We start from the raw sequence: 14,561 nt of genomic DNA, 5'->3' as shown, positions 1-14,561 counted from the left end.
GCGAAGAACAAAATTAAAGACACGAGGGATGTCAAAAGTTGAAGGCCGATGGGGTTTGGACGGCAGGTTTTTGAGTTGATGAGTTAACCTTATATGGAAGTATGTAGTTAGGGTTAAAGAATCGGAGCAATTAGTGGAAGAAATTGCATAATATGTGGTGTAACCAATGTCTGGTGGTTGTAATGTTGTAATTTCCACTAGCGATGATGAAGGTGATGAAGATTATGAAGGTGGTGGAAGATGTAGATGACGATGACGAAACGGTATAAGTAACAGCGTTAGAACAATATAATAAGAATTATACAGGGGCTGTTATTGATAGTGACAAGTAGTATATGATATGATGATATGATTAGAAAAAATCAAAGTACAAACGTATACTATACGAAAGAACAAAGGATACTAAGTATATCAAAGAAACGTATTCTATACCAAAGAATAAATGTATACCGAAGAACAAACTCTATCAAAGAACAATAAGCAACATATACATTCTCATCAAAATCACAGTATCTACCAGGAAAACCACAAGCCGAAATCAGAACTAATAAATTGCAAACTCTGAAATCAATTTGCTAATCTATGAAATCCACTATATACGGAAGAACCATATAGAAAATAACCGGGAGATATTATCTACAAGTAACTACGAACATCCCACCATATACAATCTAAACGGAACGAACAGTACGGAAAACCATCTAATATACAAGTCATGTATATGCACTGCACATCCTGGGCATTACCAATCCATGTAATGAAGCACCAACAATGGAAATCCCCGTGTTCGATCGCACGGTAGAATGCATGGAAGGAGTGGGAGAAGGGGCAGAGAAGAGCGAAGAGGGAAGGGAAGAGGGAAGAAGGAAGGGAACAATGAGCATGGAAATGAGCATGAAATGAGTAGGGAAGGGATGATTACGACACAGGAGTGAGATGATGATGGTGGTGGTGGTGATTGTTATATGTATGTATCTCTATCTATTTGTCTATGTCTATGTCTATGTCTATGTCCTACGGTAGTAGTGATACACCCTTATGAGAGGAAGGGAAATGAGTAAAGGCATAGAAACAATGGCAAGTGGAGCTACGAGATCAAACAGGCGTTATGGATAGATGGCATTGACACTCACAGAGATGGTAGTTCAAGGAGAGAATTTGTATGCTGCTACAAATTATGCCATTACCATGAGCTCAATGGTTCATTCTTCATGCTTCATGCTTCGGACTTCAATATCATACAGATAACAGATGACAGTATCACCGTATTGTCGACGTAAACATGACAGTCCGTATTACTGACGTACAAAGGACAGTTCGTAATATTCATGTACACATGACAGTACCATTGTTCTATTGACATGCACATGACTGAATCATCGTAATTGATGTACATTTATATAGATGTACCCGTAGATGAACATTACAGTGGTCACAGATCCCTACCACAACAGAGATGACAGATTTGATGATTTGATGATTTGAAGCAAAGACATTTGAGAATTTGTTGATACCTAACCGAATGATTCCGGAGCAGCAACGGTAATAACATTCCAAAACAATTAAACGTCTAGTGAACAATTATTAATGCTTATCGGTTGATTAGTTGTCTAGAATTAAATTGGTAATGTGAGGAGCCAATGAACTGGTGATTTGAGGTGGGCTTAGAAAGAAGGTGCTATGAGATAGGAAGCGGGGTGGGGGTAAGGATCAATGAGAGAGAATGAATTACAGTGGCTCAAGAGGGATATACTGAATCATACAATTTGTTGTATATGATGTATTAATCGTATGTATTAATCGTATCTGTTGATAAGTTAATAAGGGAAACGTGAATAAAAGCATCCACAGCGGTGAGAATTGCACATTCCATAAGGTCAGCTATCAGTCAAATGAAATTCATTATCTTCTAACCGAATATGAATTGCTGCAAATTCGGCTGCTCTTGGACTGATCCGTTCCATGACCCAAAGGATTTATTCCAGGAAACAAACCAGGCACTGCCTATGAAACCTAATCTGGAATTAAGCATCGACATAGTAATGTTGATTGTTATATATTAGTAAGTGCATATCGATATGCTCTGTTTCTCTTATACAAGGCGACAGATGTCCAGCAAGTGTCTTACATCTCTGAGCCAAGTCCTATGGGTATACTATTCTGAACCTCTCCTGACTCCTCTTCCTCTTCCTGTTCATACTTTCCAGGACACCAATCTCCACTCATACCCTTTGCTTCAGCTCTTTCATCTTCCTCTACGCTATACTTACATCCCACTTCCCACTTCCCACTTCCAAATGACGTAATGACATATATTATCCATTCAACTATTTACAGATGGTTACCCAGACTCATTTTCGGTCCAGGCCTATGAATACTTTAAAGGCTCAACGATGTAAGCCACTTAAACCAGTAAGGAACTACTCTATCGGAAGAGAGAGTGTTGAAGCTGTTCAACTTACGTGGTCAAGCCTTCCAGTGAAGATTTATTTGCTTCCACTTCATTTACACTTCTCCTCCAAAACTTGATGATCAAGTCTTACTTTTAAATCTCAAATGGTATCTCGTTTCTTGAATCCAAAACGTACTTTCTTATGATGTTCTTTTGGGTATGCTTTTTAAGATCCTCCACTGGTGTTTTGCTATTTTCAGATAAAATCTGGTTACGTTCGGCAGTGTACTCATCCGACATTATCTTGTCTACAATCATGCTCAACTTGAGTTCTCGTATGTCCTTTTCCTTTTCGTTTATCTTCAAGTCTAAGAGAGGCTCTTCTGAAGGCCATGATTTAATATTCCATTTCTCTTTGATTCTGTTGATCTCTGATAAGAGCTCTGCTCTGTCGGCATTAGGCTGTGTTTGGTAGGCGTTGGCTATCTGATCCAACTTTCTCAAGTCTTCTATCTGTGTTACTACGCTTTCAAATTGCTGCTTTTCTTTAATGAATGATTCGAGTTTGGCCTTTTCTTCTTGTGCAACCTTCTCCTTTCCTAATGTCTCGTATAATGCAAACTGCTGACCCTTGTTGACCTTAATCTCGGCAACGGCAAAGGACTTTCTGGCAGAAATCTTTGGAATAGACTCAATTCTTACAATGTCTCCTTCCTTACAGAGGTTACCTTCGTCGTGAACCAAGTAGTCCTTTCTCTTAATAACCTCCTTGTGTACTCTTTTGTCATACACTTTTCCTTGAACTCTTACCTTAACGGTCTTGGCCATTTTACCTTGCGATACCACAAGGCCTATGAAGTTCTGTTTAGCCATATTTGCTTGCTTTTACGTGTTTCTTCAATCAATAGACATACGATTTGTAGTATTGAAATAGTGAAAAAATCTCTGAAAAATTTAGTTAGTATGGAATTACCCGGACGTAAAATGTGAAAAGTTTCGATTGGTAGCGCGGCGTTGGTTTAGAGTATACACAGTAACCATTAAAGAGATGTTTCATTATGTTTATAGGAAGATTTTTATGGAAGAGTCAATAGTGTGTACATGGGTATTATAATATAGCTGGCTTCATTTCCTGATTCTTAAGCTTTCTTTTTTTCATTATTTTTGGTGGAATTCATGTTCAATACGTATTTATTCATAGCTTTGGGAGGCTACAAAAAGAACTGATGCATTCCTCTGAAATGTGTCTATCTATAAATATAATATCTTTGATCTCGATATTCAAACTTTGTTTCTTACTTGCTCAAGACACTTTGCAAACTTTTGGACCAAAATCTTGTTTTCTTCCTCCGTTCCGATAGAAATTCTTAATGCACCAGTGCAATTCTGTTCCTTTCCTCTGAATCTAACAACTACTTCGTTGTTCACGGCTAATTCATTATAGAGAGCAAAGGCTACTTCGTTTGATGGCTTATTGTCCTTGTCCAAAATTTCAATAAGAATGAAATTGGAGTCTAAGCCTCCTATGTTTTTGCCCACACCTGGTAAAGCTAACAACTGCTTTAATAAAATACCTCTTTGCTCAATAATTTTCTCAACATAGGAGCTCATCTTCTGTAAACCTGTTGATTCATCAGTGGCTCTAATAGCAACATTTGACGTCAATGATGAGATATTATATGGATATTTCATGGAGTTTAAGTAGTATGACAACTCCTTGGAACAGAAAGTAATTCCCAATCTGATACCTGCCAAACCAAACGATTTCGATAAAGTCTGCAAAACAACCAACTGTGGATACTTTGTAACCAAGGTTGATACTGATTTACTTGTTTTGGTTTCAGTAGATTCGGTGAAGTCAATGTAAGCTTCGTCAATAACCACCAATCCATTCCAGGACTTCTCGTTAGCATACTCCAATAATCTCACAACTTCACTTGGAGAAATTAGCTTAGCAGTTGGGTTACCTGGAGATGTTAAGTAAATCAACTTCACAGAAGGGTCTTCTTCCAACTTCTTAGTCACTGCCTCAAAGTCAATTTGGAAATCTGGAGTTGTAAGCGGCACCTTGGCAATAACCACATCGTTAACAGTAGCACAGATGGTGTACATTCCGTAAGTTGGAGGACAGATTAACATCTTATCTTTTCCTGGAACACATACACATCTCAAGAGCATATCAATGCTTTCATCGGAGCCGACTCCCAAACACAAGTTTCCAATTTCCAACTTGGCGTCGGTTTCTTTCAAGAATTTATTTGGTTTGGCATTACGGAAGTCGACTATCTGTTTCTTCAACTCGGCTTGGTGAGGGTCTGGGTATCTGTTCAATTCCAACTCTTGTTCAGCCAAGGACAATTCACTTAAAGCCGGACCGTGGGTGTTTTCGTTAGCATCGAGAAGAACCCCTGTTTTGAAGTCGTCTCTGGCGCATCTGTAAGGCTCAAGAGTGAGGATATTTGGCCTAACCACTCTTTTAAGATCGAAAGTCATAGTGCAGAATATTGGTTATTATATAGATATGATATCGAAGTATATGTCAATTTCCAGAACTTTTGGACTTTTCAGTTCAGCAATAGCAACAAAATCAAAATCAAATACTAAAGAATTCTATTTCTCAGAACAATCCTCGAGCAAATTACTACCTCTTCTATTACTTTTAACAACAACTAAACAATCTTCATGGTCCCACTGAAAAATTCAGTCATGATGACTCAAAGAAAAAAGATTATCGAGCGCGGTTAAGTATGTGTCATAGTTAAGGTATTTCTCGATCGGGTAATTCGACCCCAAAAAAAGTTGGTGAGAAGAAGACCTCAAGGGTAGGGTGTGAAGGTATTAATGCGATAGAGTGTAGAGGTGTGAAGCTGTGAAAGTGTGACGTTTCAGTGGGACCGGGCAGTCAAGGTAGCGAGAGAGTGTATTACGAGCTGGCATTTAATGTGAAACGGTCATATGTAGGGATATTTGTAGATGCGACTTCTGAGCAGCATATTGGTTCTGACAATGGTTGTGCAGACTTTAGTTATGTGTACTTAAACTCTGGTGAATCTTTGATTCTTTTCTGGAAGTTATTTACTTCTGGAATCGTTCATTAGCCACATCAATACAGCTATCTCGTGGATGGCAATATGGAAATAGTATCGACATCCAGGAAGTGGACATGTGTTCTGGTCCTCTTGAGACTTGGAAATGATGGACTCCTCTGAAGAATTCTAGTGGTAAGTGACTTCCCTTCAGCAGCTACTCCAGTTTTATCAGGTGTTGGTGGCAGGTTGATCATGAATTGCTCCTCTTTCTGCTCCTCTTTCTGCTCCTTTACTTCAGGGGAAAAGGAGTAAAACAGCTCAAATATAGAGGCCAGTCTCGATTTATCAATTTTCTGCCTTCTTCTAGAAAGATTGAATGGTCTGGGTTTAAATCTGGTTCTTCTCTTCTCAAACTGTATTGAAGGAACATCTCTTAAAATTGGACGATGAGTCCTAGGTGAGAATACAAGATCTTCAATTTTGGCACTCTCTGTGGCAGTTTGATTGTTCAAATCAAATAGGCTGGTAAGCTTAACATTGTATTGCCCATTCAGGAATCCTCGAGACTCGTTATCATACTTTCTTCTTTGGAAGACCGTGTACTCATTGAGAATTCCAGGACTCTCTTCTTTAGGGACAATGCTAACTCTGGCCGTTTGGAATGGTGAAAAGGCGATTCTTTGTTCTGCTCTCCTCTGAAAATGCTTCTGAAGCTCATCATGAATAAATGGTTTCTCGTAGCTCAATATAGAAGATGTCTCACATACTCGTTTTGCACCCAACTGAAAAAAATTTCTAACTGGGAATTGAATCTTTGGATTGAGTGGCCAGAGCTTGTAGAACCAATCGAAGTATCCACTAGAGTTTTGTGTTGTAGAAGATTTGAGCTGAGTAAGTTGTAAGCTCAATTGTGGATCATATTGCTGAGATTTATTATCGTGTGATGATTCCTCTCTCTGGTCTTCTCCCTCTCCAGCATCTTGCAAGGATACTTCCTTATTCAGATCCTTTCTTTTGTGTTCTTTTCCAATGAAACTTTCACCTTCTCTTTCTTCTTTGTCGCTATTAGAATCTCTCTTCTCCTCTCCTTCGTATTTTCTATCTTCGACATCGGCATCTTTTTGGGTATTTACCTCCTCAGTAATCAACATCAAATTGCCAAGTTTCCTCTTACCGAGTTTGTACTTTGAAAGTACAGACGACTGCTGCAAAGTAGACCCCTCTTTACTAGAACTCTTATTCATCTCTTCAACTTGTTTTTTATCCGAATCCGCCGTTTTCTTGCTAGCCGCTTCCCAGATTCCACACATCAGCGAAGCACCTTTGTTGCCAACAAACGAGCCAAAAGGGTCAAATGGCTCATCCAATTCTTCCAAATCGTCCAAATCCAAAGTAACAAAAGAAACAGAATCATGTTCTAGACTCATTGTCGTGCTTTAAAATCCACCTTTGATCCAACTTTTTACCCATGTTCTTCTCTTTCTCTCCCCATTCTACATCACCACCATTATAACCGCCAGAATGCAAAAAAAGAATCACAGAGTCTTCAATCTTTTTGCAATTTTTACGTGCGCGCCTCAAAGAAAATGGAACACGCCCAAAAGATATAAATCGGCTTCGTTTGCATTTGTTAACTGGCCTCTTCTAATAGAGGTTTCTTTGTAGGTATATATTATTTATTAATTTGTTGTTCGTTTATCGTTGAGAATTTGGCAGGTTACCAGTGTTCTTTCGCACCGTATAAGAGTATAGTTATATAGTATATAGATAATTAACTGAAAAAAATGAGTATTTCTCTTGGGTACGATCCAAAGAGTAAGACGGTGTCTTTGGGCCAAGGTGTGGACGATGCGTCACTTGCTTTGGAAGTCAAGCAATTAAATACGTTAACTGCAGAATTGATAGCCTCGGGATCAGATGTACCTGCTGTGCCTACAATGCAGACATTCAACAAAGACTTGAGTGTGATGATCAAGAAGTTGTACGAAGGTGGTGTCCAGGCATTCAAAACTGGTAAGTTCGAAGACTCGGCAAAACAATTCTCCATAGGCATAGAAATGATCTCAAGAAGACACAAGTTCGAGTCATTCCAGGGAACGCTCCAGGAGCTCAGTTTATTCTTGATGAGCCGTGCAGACGCCTACTTGAAGACAAAGGAGTACTTGAAGGCTTTCAACGACGCCGATATGCTCATTGGTATGATGAACTGTACCCCAGATAACTTCTTGAGACGTGGAGTAGCCAACTTCTTCTTGGGTAACTACGAGGCCGCCAGAGCCGATTACCAGAGAGGATTGTCGTTCAGCGAGAATAACGTCAGACTTCAGACGGAATTGAATATAGTGTTGGACAAGATTCTTGAGGAGAACGGAGACTATCTTTAGATAGGGTGAAAGCAGAATAGGTGAAAAATATACATAAATGAGAAGTAAACACCCGACATGGCGGGAATACCGAATGTAGACGCCGTGGGAATGACTCTTGAGGGATCAGACAGCTAAATTGGGAAGGAATCCGTTCAAATGGGTGCTTCAACCAAGAATATGTTTATTTATGTGCCCTCAGCAATCAAATTTTTCATCTTTAACAGGCTACGTTACGTCAACGAAATTAATTTTGAGTAATAAAGAGGTCCTAACAGCACGGAAAGGGAATGGGTAGGGAGGATTGGTCCAAGTTCACTGTACTTTCCCTATTGAAGAAAAAATAGCTTTACTAAACCTAATCCATATACAGCCGCTCCCCATACCATATTCTCTACGTTTTATTGTGTTGTCCATACTGCAACTCCAATGGAACTAACTTTCAACCTCAACAGAACCTCAGATAATATACTAACCAACTGACTAACTAAATAAATAATTAAGAACTTCACATACATGCTGACTAACCAACTAAATAAATAACTAAATAACTAAAAAGCGATGACATTCTAACTAAATAAATATCTTAATATCTAAGAACCTTATATAACATGCTAACTAACTAACCACCTTTCCAAGCAACCAACTAACTAACTAACCAACTAACTAACCACGACGCTACCAGCTCTTCCCTTTATCATAGATAAATACCCCTCCTGCAGACAGCACACTCCACGATAATAAACATCTTTGATTTCTTCAGTTTCTACATTTTATTGATACTCTTTCTTTCAGCGGCAACTTGAGAGCGTGAAACATGGCAACATACGTTCCCAGTAGTAGTATTGTGTATTTGTCCGACTCGGAGGACGAAAGCAGCCCGAAAAGGCTGGTTTCTACTGCCACTGATGGACATAGCAATGCAGCAGAAGTTGTTGCTAATAATATAAGAAATAGGAGTAATATGATTGGGAACGGTCGGGAGTTGGACTCTATTGACCTCGGCTCGGGAGCAAGCAGCGTTCAGGTGTCGGAGTTGAACTCTCCACATTCAGATTCTTCAAACACGATATCTTACAACAACCTGATCACCAACTTGAATAGTCTAGCGCATAACAATAGCGCGATTGGAAGTATTTCTGATTCCACAAACAACAATACAAATGACAATAATATGAATTATAATACTGCTAATAATATCAGTAACACTAGTAATAACTATGAATCTCACTACGACAATGTCAGTAGAAACCCAAAGAGACAACGACTAGAATCAATCTCCGACCGCCGTTTAGAAAATTTACGAAATGGCAACCAGAACCAACATCCAGAGTTTTCAAATTATAGAGGCAACTCCCCGTTTCGTTCGGACCTGGCGTCACTAAGCAGCGCCCCATTAATACATAATTCAGATGTTACATCTGCAAATTTGGAGAAGAGGCCGTTGATCGCTAACACGAACGCTCCAGATGTAATAACTGGTGATGAATATGGAACCAACGATAAGGAGAGTGCTTACTTAACTCCAAGCATGTCAAATATAGATATTTGGGGAGCCAATGTGTCAACTGACCCAGGCCTTATAGATGAGGCAATTTCCTCTATTAACAATAACGGTTCATCGATGTTCAAAAATTTCAGCACAATCGGAGCAAGCGTTGGACCGGAAGACAGCAGTATCTTTGATAATCTTGACTCTGTTATAGAAACATCTGGTGGCAATAAAAAAGTCGCCGACGTAGAAGTCATATCGCTAGATTCAGATGAAGACGATGACGAAGACGACAGGGATTACACACTCAACGGCGGCGACCATGTAAATTCATCAACTGCAGACCCTAGCGTGGTGGACTCATCTGCTGTAGAACCTACTATTGGTGTACCCATATTGGAGGAAATAGAAGATTCAGATGATGACTTGATGATCATCGATGAAGAGGAAGCCACAAAGCTCAGTAAGTTCAAAGAGACAACATTCGGTTCACGTATTCAAGGTCAACCCCAAGGTTCTCCATCAAGCAGAGGCTTTGATCTTCTAAACTCTAGCTTCAACAGACCAGCTCCTGTGCCCCACACGTCGGACTTCAATTACTCTAGGGAGCAGTTAGTGGCGCAGGAGCTCCGTAACAATGAAAAAGCAATCCAGTCAAGAATTCAAGCGCTGATTTTGGATTTCAAGAAGTCCGAGCAAGCAGCTTTGAATGGGCAACGAGTCCTTGCAGAGGCCTATCGTAGCTTATCTGGGTTAGAGCTGCAGCTCCGAAATGCGACCCTGGGCACAATACTGGAAATCCGTAGTACCCTAGATTGGCGTAGATTGGAAGTGGAAAAGGCCAAAAAGAACTTTTCTCTTCTTGAATCCAAGTTGAACGATGCCAAGCGTCGTTTCAATAGCCTCATCCAGAGCCGAGATACGATTAGAGACGAGTTGCGGAGGCTAGGACAATTTGTCGACCAATTTCCACTCCCGTCAAGTACCGATCCTATACAAGTTGCAAACCTTCAACCAAGTTACCAGGCGAATGTTTATTCGGATTCTGCCGATCTCCAAAACTTGTTGGATAATATTCAACCTGATGAAGAATTGGAAAAAGATGTGGGCCCAAATCCAGAGGGTCTCTCTGTCAATTTGATGAAGCATCAGAGACTCGGACTTAACTGGTTGATCCGTATGGAAAAGTCATCGTCTGCAGGCGGTATTTTGGCTGATGATATGGGTCTTGGTAAAACAGTGCAAACAATAGCCCTTCTCGTAGCAAAAGCACCAGAGGAAAATGAAGGAAGTACGACATTGATAGTCGCTCCTGTCTCTTTATTGCGTCAATGGGCTGCTGAAATCAATACTAAAGTTAGAAGCGTAAATGGAAAACCAAAATTTAAAGTGGGGATATACCATGGAATTGATAAGAAGGAACTATCTACTTTTAGGCATATTTCCGAGTATAATGTTATCTTGACGTCGTATGGTACTCTTTCCTCAGAATGGAAGAGGCATTTTAAAGAGGCTTTGGAGAAGTCGAAACTGGATAAACGGTCCTCCGACTTGCCGCGTAGTCTGGAAGGAGGTAAAAGCTATGTGTCACCTTTCTTTGAAAAGGAAACTCGTTTTCATAGAATTATTTTAGATGAAGCACAGCAGATCAAGAATAAGTTGTCCTTGGCGTCTAAGGCCGTCGTTTCATTGAAAGGAAATTTCAGGTTTTGTTTATCGGGAACTCCAATTCAGAATAATGTTGACGAATTGTTCCCTATACTTCGATTTTTGGATATTAAGCCTTACTGCAATGAGCAGAAATTTCGTATGGATATATCACTTCCCTTGAAATCAAAAAACGGTAATTTCGATGACTTCGATAAAACATCGAGTATGAATAAGTTAAGAGCTATTCTCAAGGCAATTTTGCTTCGAAGATCGAAGACGACCCTTATTGACGGAAAACCAATTTTAACGCTTCCTGAGAAGCACTTACATTCAGACTACGTAGAAATGGACGAAGAAGAGAAGACTTTTTACAACTCATTGGAGGAGGGAGTTGTAAAGAAAGCCCAGAAGTTGATGAGTAGGAAACAAGTTGGAGCTGCATCCGGAATATTGACGCTTTTGCTCCGTTTGAGACAAGCGTGTTGTCACCAGTACTTAGTGGAGATTGGGGAAATGAGGGCCAATAGCAAAACTAAACTGAGGTCCACGCGTGACTGGACTTTAATGTACCGAAAGGTAAATGCTCTAGATTCTAATGTAACAGATAGAATAATGCATTTGGCTGGCGAGAAGAGACCAATGCCTGAGCTTGACTTTTTGGACCAGAATGTGACCCATTTCAGTGGCCAAGAAACTAGCCTCATAGATTCAAGTACTCACTTCAAAACGGAGCCTCAGGATTTCAAAGGTTCTATTTTGGATACTTTGGCCGATGTTGAATTGTCAGATGATGAGCAACGCGATAATAAGAACAATATTCACTCAGTGGGAATTACTAAGGAGGCTCTTACAACGGTCACGAAAGTGGAGTCCTCCAGGGATGGTGAATTGTCATTATCTAGAAGCGCCAATCTCTCTACCAATGGCGTGATAACTGAAGACGGTGAAGACTCTGAAACTGAAGGGGACATGTTCGTATGTCCTATTTGTTTAAATGCGATTTCCAACTTGGAAGAAACCGTTATTTTCCAGGAATGTGGGCATATGATCTGCCAAGCATGTGTTGATAATTTCTTCGAAGATAAAGTAATTGAAGAAGATTCAGGTGGTAATAGAATTGCACAATGCCCTTATAGTTGTACTCAAAAGGTAGCAGAAAAGAACTTGATCGACTTCATTATATTTAAGATTGCTAAACTTGACATGTTGGATAGCCATGAAGTATCTCGTTTTTGCCATGATTACTATAGACCTTCTGGTGCAGACAAGAACTTGAGGAAAATACATGATTTAATCAAAAGAGATAAGGGACTTACTCCGTCAGCAAAGATATCAAAATGTGTGGATTTGTTGACAGATATTTTTGAAAAGTACCCAGGAGAAAAGGTTATTATTTTTTCACAATTCACCACTTTATTTGACATTATGAAATTGGTTCTTGACGAGCAAAAAATCAGATTTTTGCGGTATGATGGCTCCATGTCAATAGAAAATAAGAATGCAACGATTAAGCGGTTTTATCAGGAGGATATAAAAGTCTTACTTTTGTCTTTGCGAGCTGGTAATGTTGGTTTGACATTAACATGCGCTTCACATGTTGTTATTATGGACCCTTTTTGGAATCCATATGTTGAGGAGCAAGCGATGGATAGAGCTTATAGAATTGGTCAAGAAAGAGAAGTGCACGTCCATAGAATCTTAATTGCTCAGACGGTGGAGAGCCGTATCATGGAATTGCAGGAGATGAAAAAGGAAATAGTAGGGGCAGCGTTGGATGAGAATGGAATGAAGTCTGTTTCGAGGTTGGGACAGAGAGAGCTTGGTTTCTTGTTTGGGTTGAATAGCTTGCGCGAGGATGAGTGATTGGAGCGCAAGGGTGTTAATACAAAGAGACCCTGTAATATTATTGTGTATTTAGTTCATTGGTGTATTTATATTGTATAGACTATTAATGGGATGTATTATTAAATGGAAACTTGCAGAAAGCATGTAGGCGACTTATAAACATTGAACATTCGATTAATATGTAATACTTCATCCTGAGCGGAACTTCTTTACCTTCGAAAGGTTCCTTGTCCAGTCAATCTCGTTGATCAATGAGTTCTCTTTGAAGCACAACTCTGATAAAATGACAGATTCAAAATCAATGTTGTACTTCGAAAGAGACTTGCATAGGTAAATAATTTGTAAGATTAAGCCATCCTTTTTGGTCTGTATGTCAAGTTCCACGTCCTCTTCTGCTCCCTTCAACGCAAATACTTCAGGTAAATACTTATGAAGCTCTTGTACTAGTAATATAGCAAGACTTCTGATAAACAGGTTGATAAGTAGATTATCCTCGTTAGAAGTATCTAAGCTAGCATTAGAAATACTCGTAGACACATTGAAGATGGCGTAATATATAGAAAAGGAGTTGAAAATGAATTCACGATAAATTTCAATGAATCTTTTTAGATACAGTAACTTGTTGAACTTAATCAATGGCTTTAACGCAGCAATCTCATTCGTTATAAACTTGAATCTAGCATTGAGATATATTATTTTAAGTAATTTATCTTTCTGGTGCTGCCTATTGATGTTGCTATTATTATTCTTCGTGCCGTTGTTGGTGGTTGATTTAGTTTGAGATGAGTATCCTTTAATTGATTCATCGCTGCTAGAACCATACCCAAGAATGTCAAGTTTGTTCAAGATATGGAAAATTTTTAGAATGTTATTTTGTTTGAGATTTGTATTCAAGAGTTTAATAAGGCCCCTTACCATTAATTTCAACTCTTGTTCTACCTGAGCTTGAATTCTTTGAAATATGACTAATTTGGGGAATCGTATAAGTAATGCTTGCACGAGAATGGAGATTTCAAGTGATTCTTGGTAGTTTCCTTGAAGAATACAAAGCTTGCACAATGTGGGCAATTCTAAGAGATCTAAGACGGAATCTATGTTGGTTAACACTGAATTGTTGATCTTGATAGCATTGGTGAGCTTCTCGTTAATGGACACATGGAACTTATTAGATGTTGTACTCATTGATGACTGAGCCGCTGATATTACATTATTATTGGTATTCGTTGTGGAAATAGCATTGCTGTTATGGTTTTCTACGTCCAAAACCTTCAACATTGCATCGATTTCTTTATTATAATCCACGCTGACCGTAGTATTGAAAGTATTCAAATCGTTACTGATATCTATGATTAAGTCTCGATTTTCATTGGTTATAGCCGCTAACTTGAGGTTTATGTCATGCTGCCTCAGGTCCAACTCTGCAATTTCCTCGATCAATGTCCTTTTGTGCAGCAGTTGGTTTTCATTGGTAGTGGTTGTAGTGGTGTATATTTCTGTAGAAAGTAATTCGTCGTTGATCAAGAGATCTTGAAGATAACTGTCCGATAATTCACGCAATTGAGCATCTGAATCGACATATCGCTGGAGTTCTGGCTCGAGGTCGTGCTTGAGAGTCTCTAGAAGGATTCCTGACATTCTAAGGCGAATTTAAACCTACTTTCGAGGAGAATACATGGTTATGGAATACTTGTTATCACTGTGCCTTAGTTAAGAGATCTGGTTGATATTGGGTAGGTGCACTACCTTTTTGAGAGTGGGTCGTGTTTATATGTTGATGTGTGGATGTTAGG

At 39.3% G+C, this 14,561-nt stretch overlaps 6 protein-coding genes across 6 annotated transcripts; 2 read left to right on the top strand and 4 right to left on the bottom strand. All coding sequences in view use genetic code 12, as the record gives it.

The window, feature by feature from the left end:
* Window positions 1-2,425: 2,425 nt before the first annotated feature.
* RJT20DRAFT_33553 (mitochondrial 37S ribosomal protein uS17m) lies at window positions 2,426-3,324 on the bottom strand. The gene has a single exon (XM_064919729.1). It carries the CDS (start codon window positions 3,263-3,265, stop codon window positions 2,546-2,548), a length of 720 nt encoding a protein of 239 aa, XP_064774745.1. The 5' UTR covers window positions 3,266-3,324; the 3' UTR covers window positions 2,426-2,545.
* HIS5 (histidinol-phosphate transaminase) lies at window positions 3,298-5,078 on the bottom strand. The gene has a single exon (XM_064916804.1). It carries the CDS (start codon window positions 4,883-4,885, stop codon window positions 3,674-3,676), a length of 1,212 nt encoding a protein of 403 aa, XP_064774744.1. The 5' UTR covers window positions 4,886-5,078; the 3' UTR covers window positions 3,298-3,673.
* Window positions 5,079-5,365: 287 nt separating this feature from the next.
* Window positions 5,366-6,921, bottom strand: RJT20DRAFT_126694 (uncharacterized protein). The gene has a single exon (XM_064916803.1). It carries the CDS (start codon window positions 6,846-6,848, stop codon window positions 5,505-5,507), a length of 1,344 nt encoding a protein of 447 aa, XP_064774743.1. The 5' UTR covers window positions 6,849-6,921; the 3' UTR covers window positions 5,366-5,504.
* A 284-nt stretch (window positions 6,922-7,205) lies between these two features.
* SEC72 (Sec63 complex subunit) lies at window positions 7,206-7,805 on the top strand (the record flags this gene model as incomplete). The annotated part of the gene is made up of 1 exon (XM_064918266.1): window positions 7,206-7,805. One exon carries the CDS (start codon window positions 7,206-7,208, stop codon window positions 7,803-7,805), a length of 600 nt encoding a protein of 199 aa, XP_064774742.1.
* Window positions 7,806-8,583: 778 nt separating this feature from the next.
* Window positions 8,584-13,082, top strand: RJT20DRAFT_33543 (SNF2 family N-terminal domain-containing protein). The gene has a single exon (XM_064919728.1). It carries the CDS (start codon window positions 8,602-8,604, stop codon window positions 12,787-12,789), a length of 4,188 nt encoding a protein of 1,395 aa, XP_064774741.1. The 5' UTR covers window positions 8,584-8,601; the 3' UTR covers window positions 12,790-13,082.
* Window positions 12,822-14,441, bottom strand: RJT20DRAFT_126691 (Golgi transport complex subunit). The gene has a single exon (XM_064916802.1). The coding sequence runs from the start codon at window positions 14,404-14,406 to the stop codon at window positions 12,961-12,963; it is 1,446 nt and encodes a 481-aa protein (XP_064774740.1). The 5' UTR covers window positions 14,407-14,441; the 3' UTR covers window positions 12,822-12,960.
* Window positions 14,442-14,561: the final 120 nt, after the last annotated feature.

The sequence above is a fragment of the Scheffersomyces xylosifermentans genome (assembly GCF_036884685.1).
Source record: "Scheffersomyces xylosifermentans strain CBS 12540 chromosome Unknown RJT20scaffold_3, whole genome shotgun sequence".
NCBI classification, from domain to species: domain Eukaryota; kingdom Fungi; phylum Ascomycota; class Pichiomycetes; order Serinales; family Debaryomycetaceae; genus Scheffersomyces; species Scheffersomyces xylosifermentans.
The sequence above is the reverse complement of the archived record's forward strand: the minus strand, read 5'-3'. Positions and strand labels throughout refer to the sequence as shown.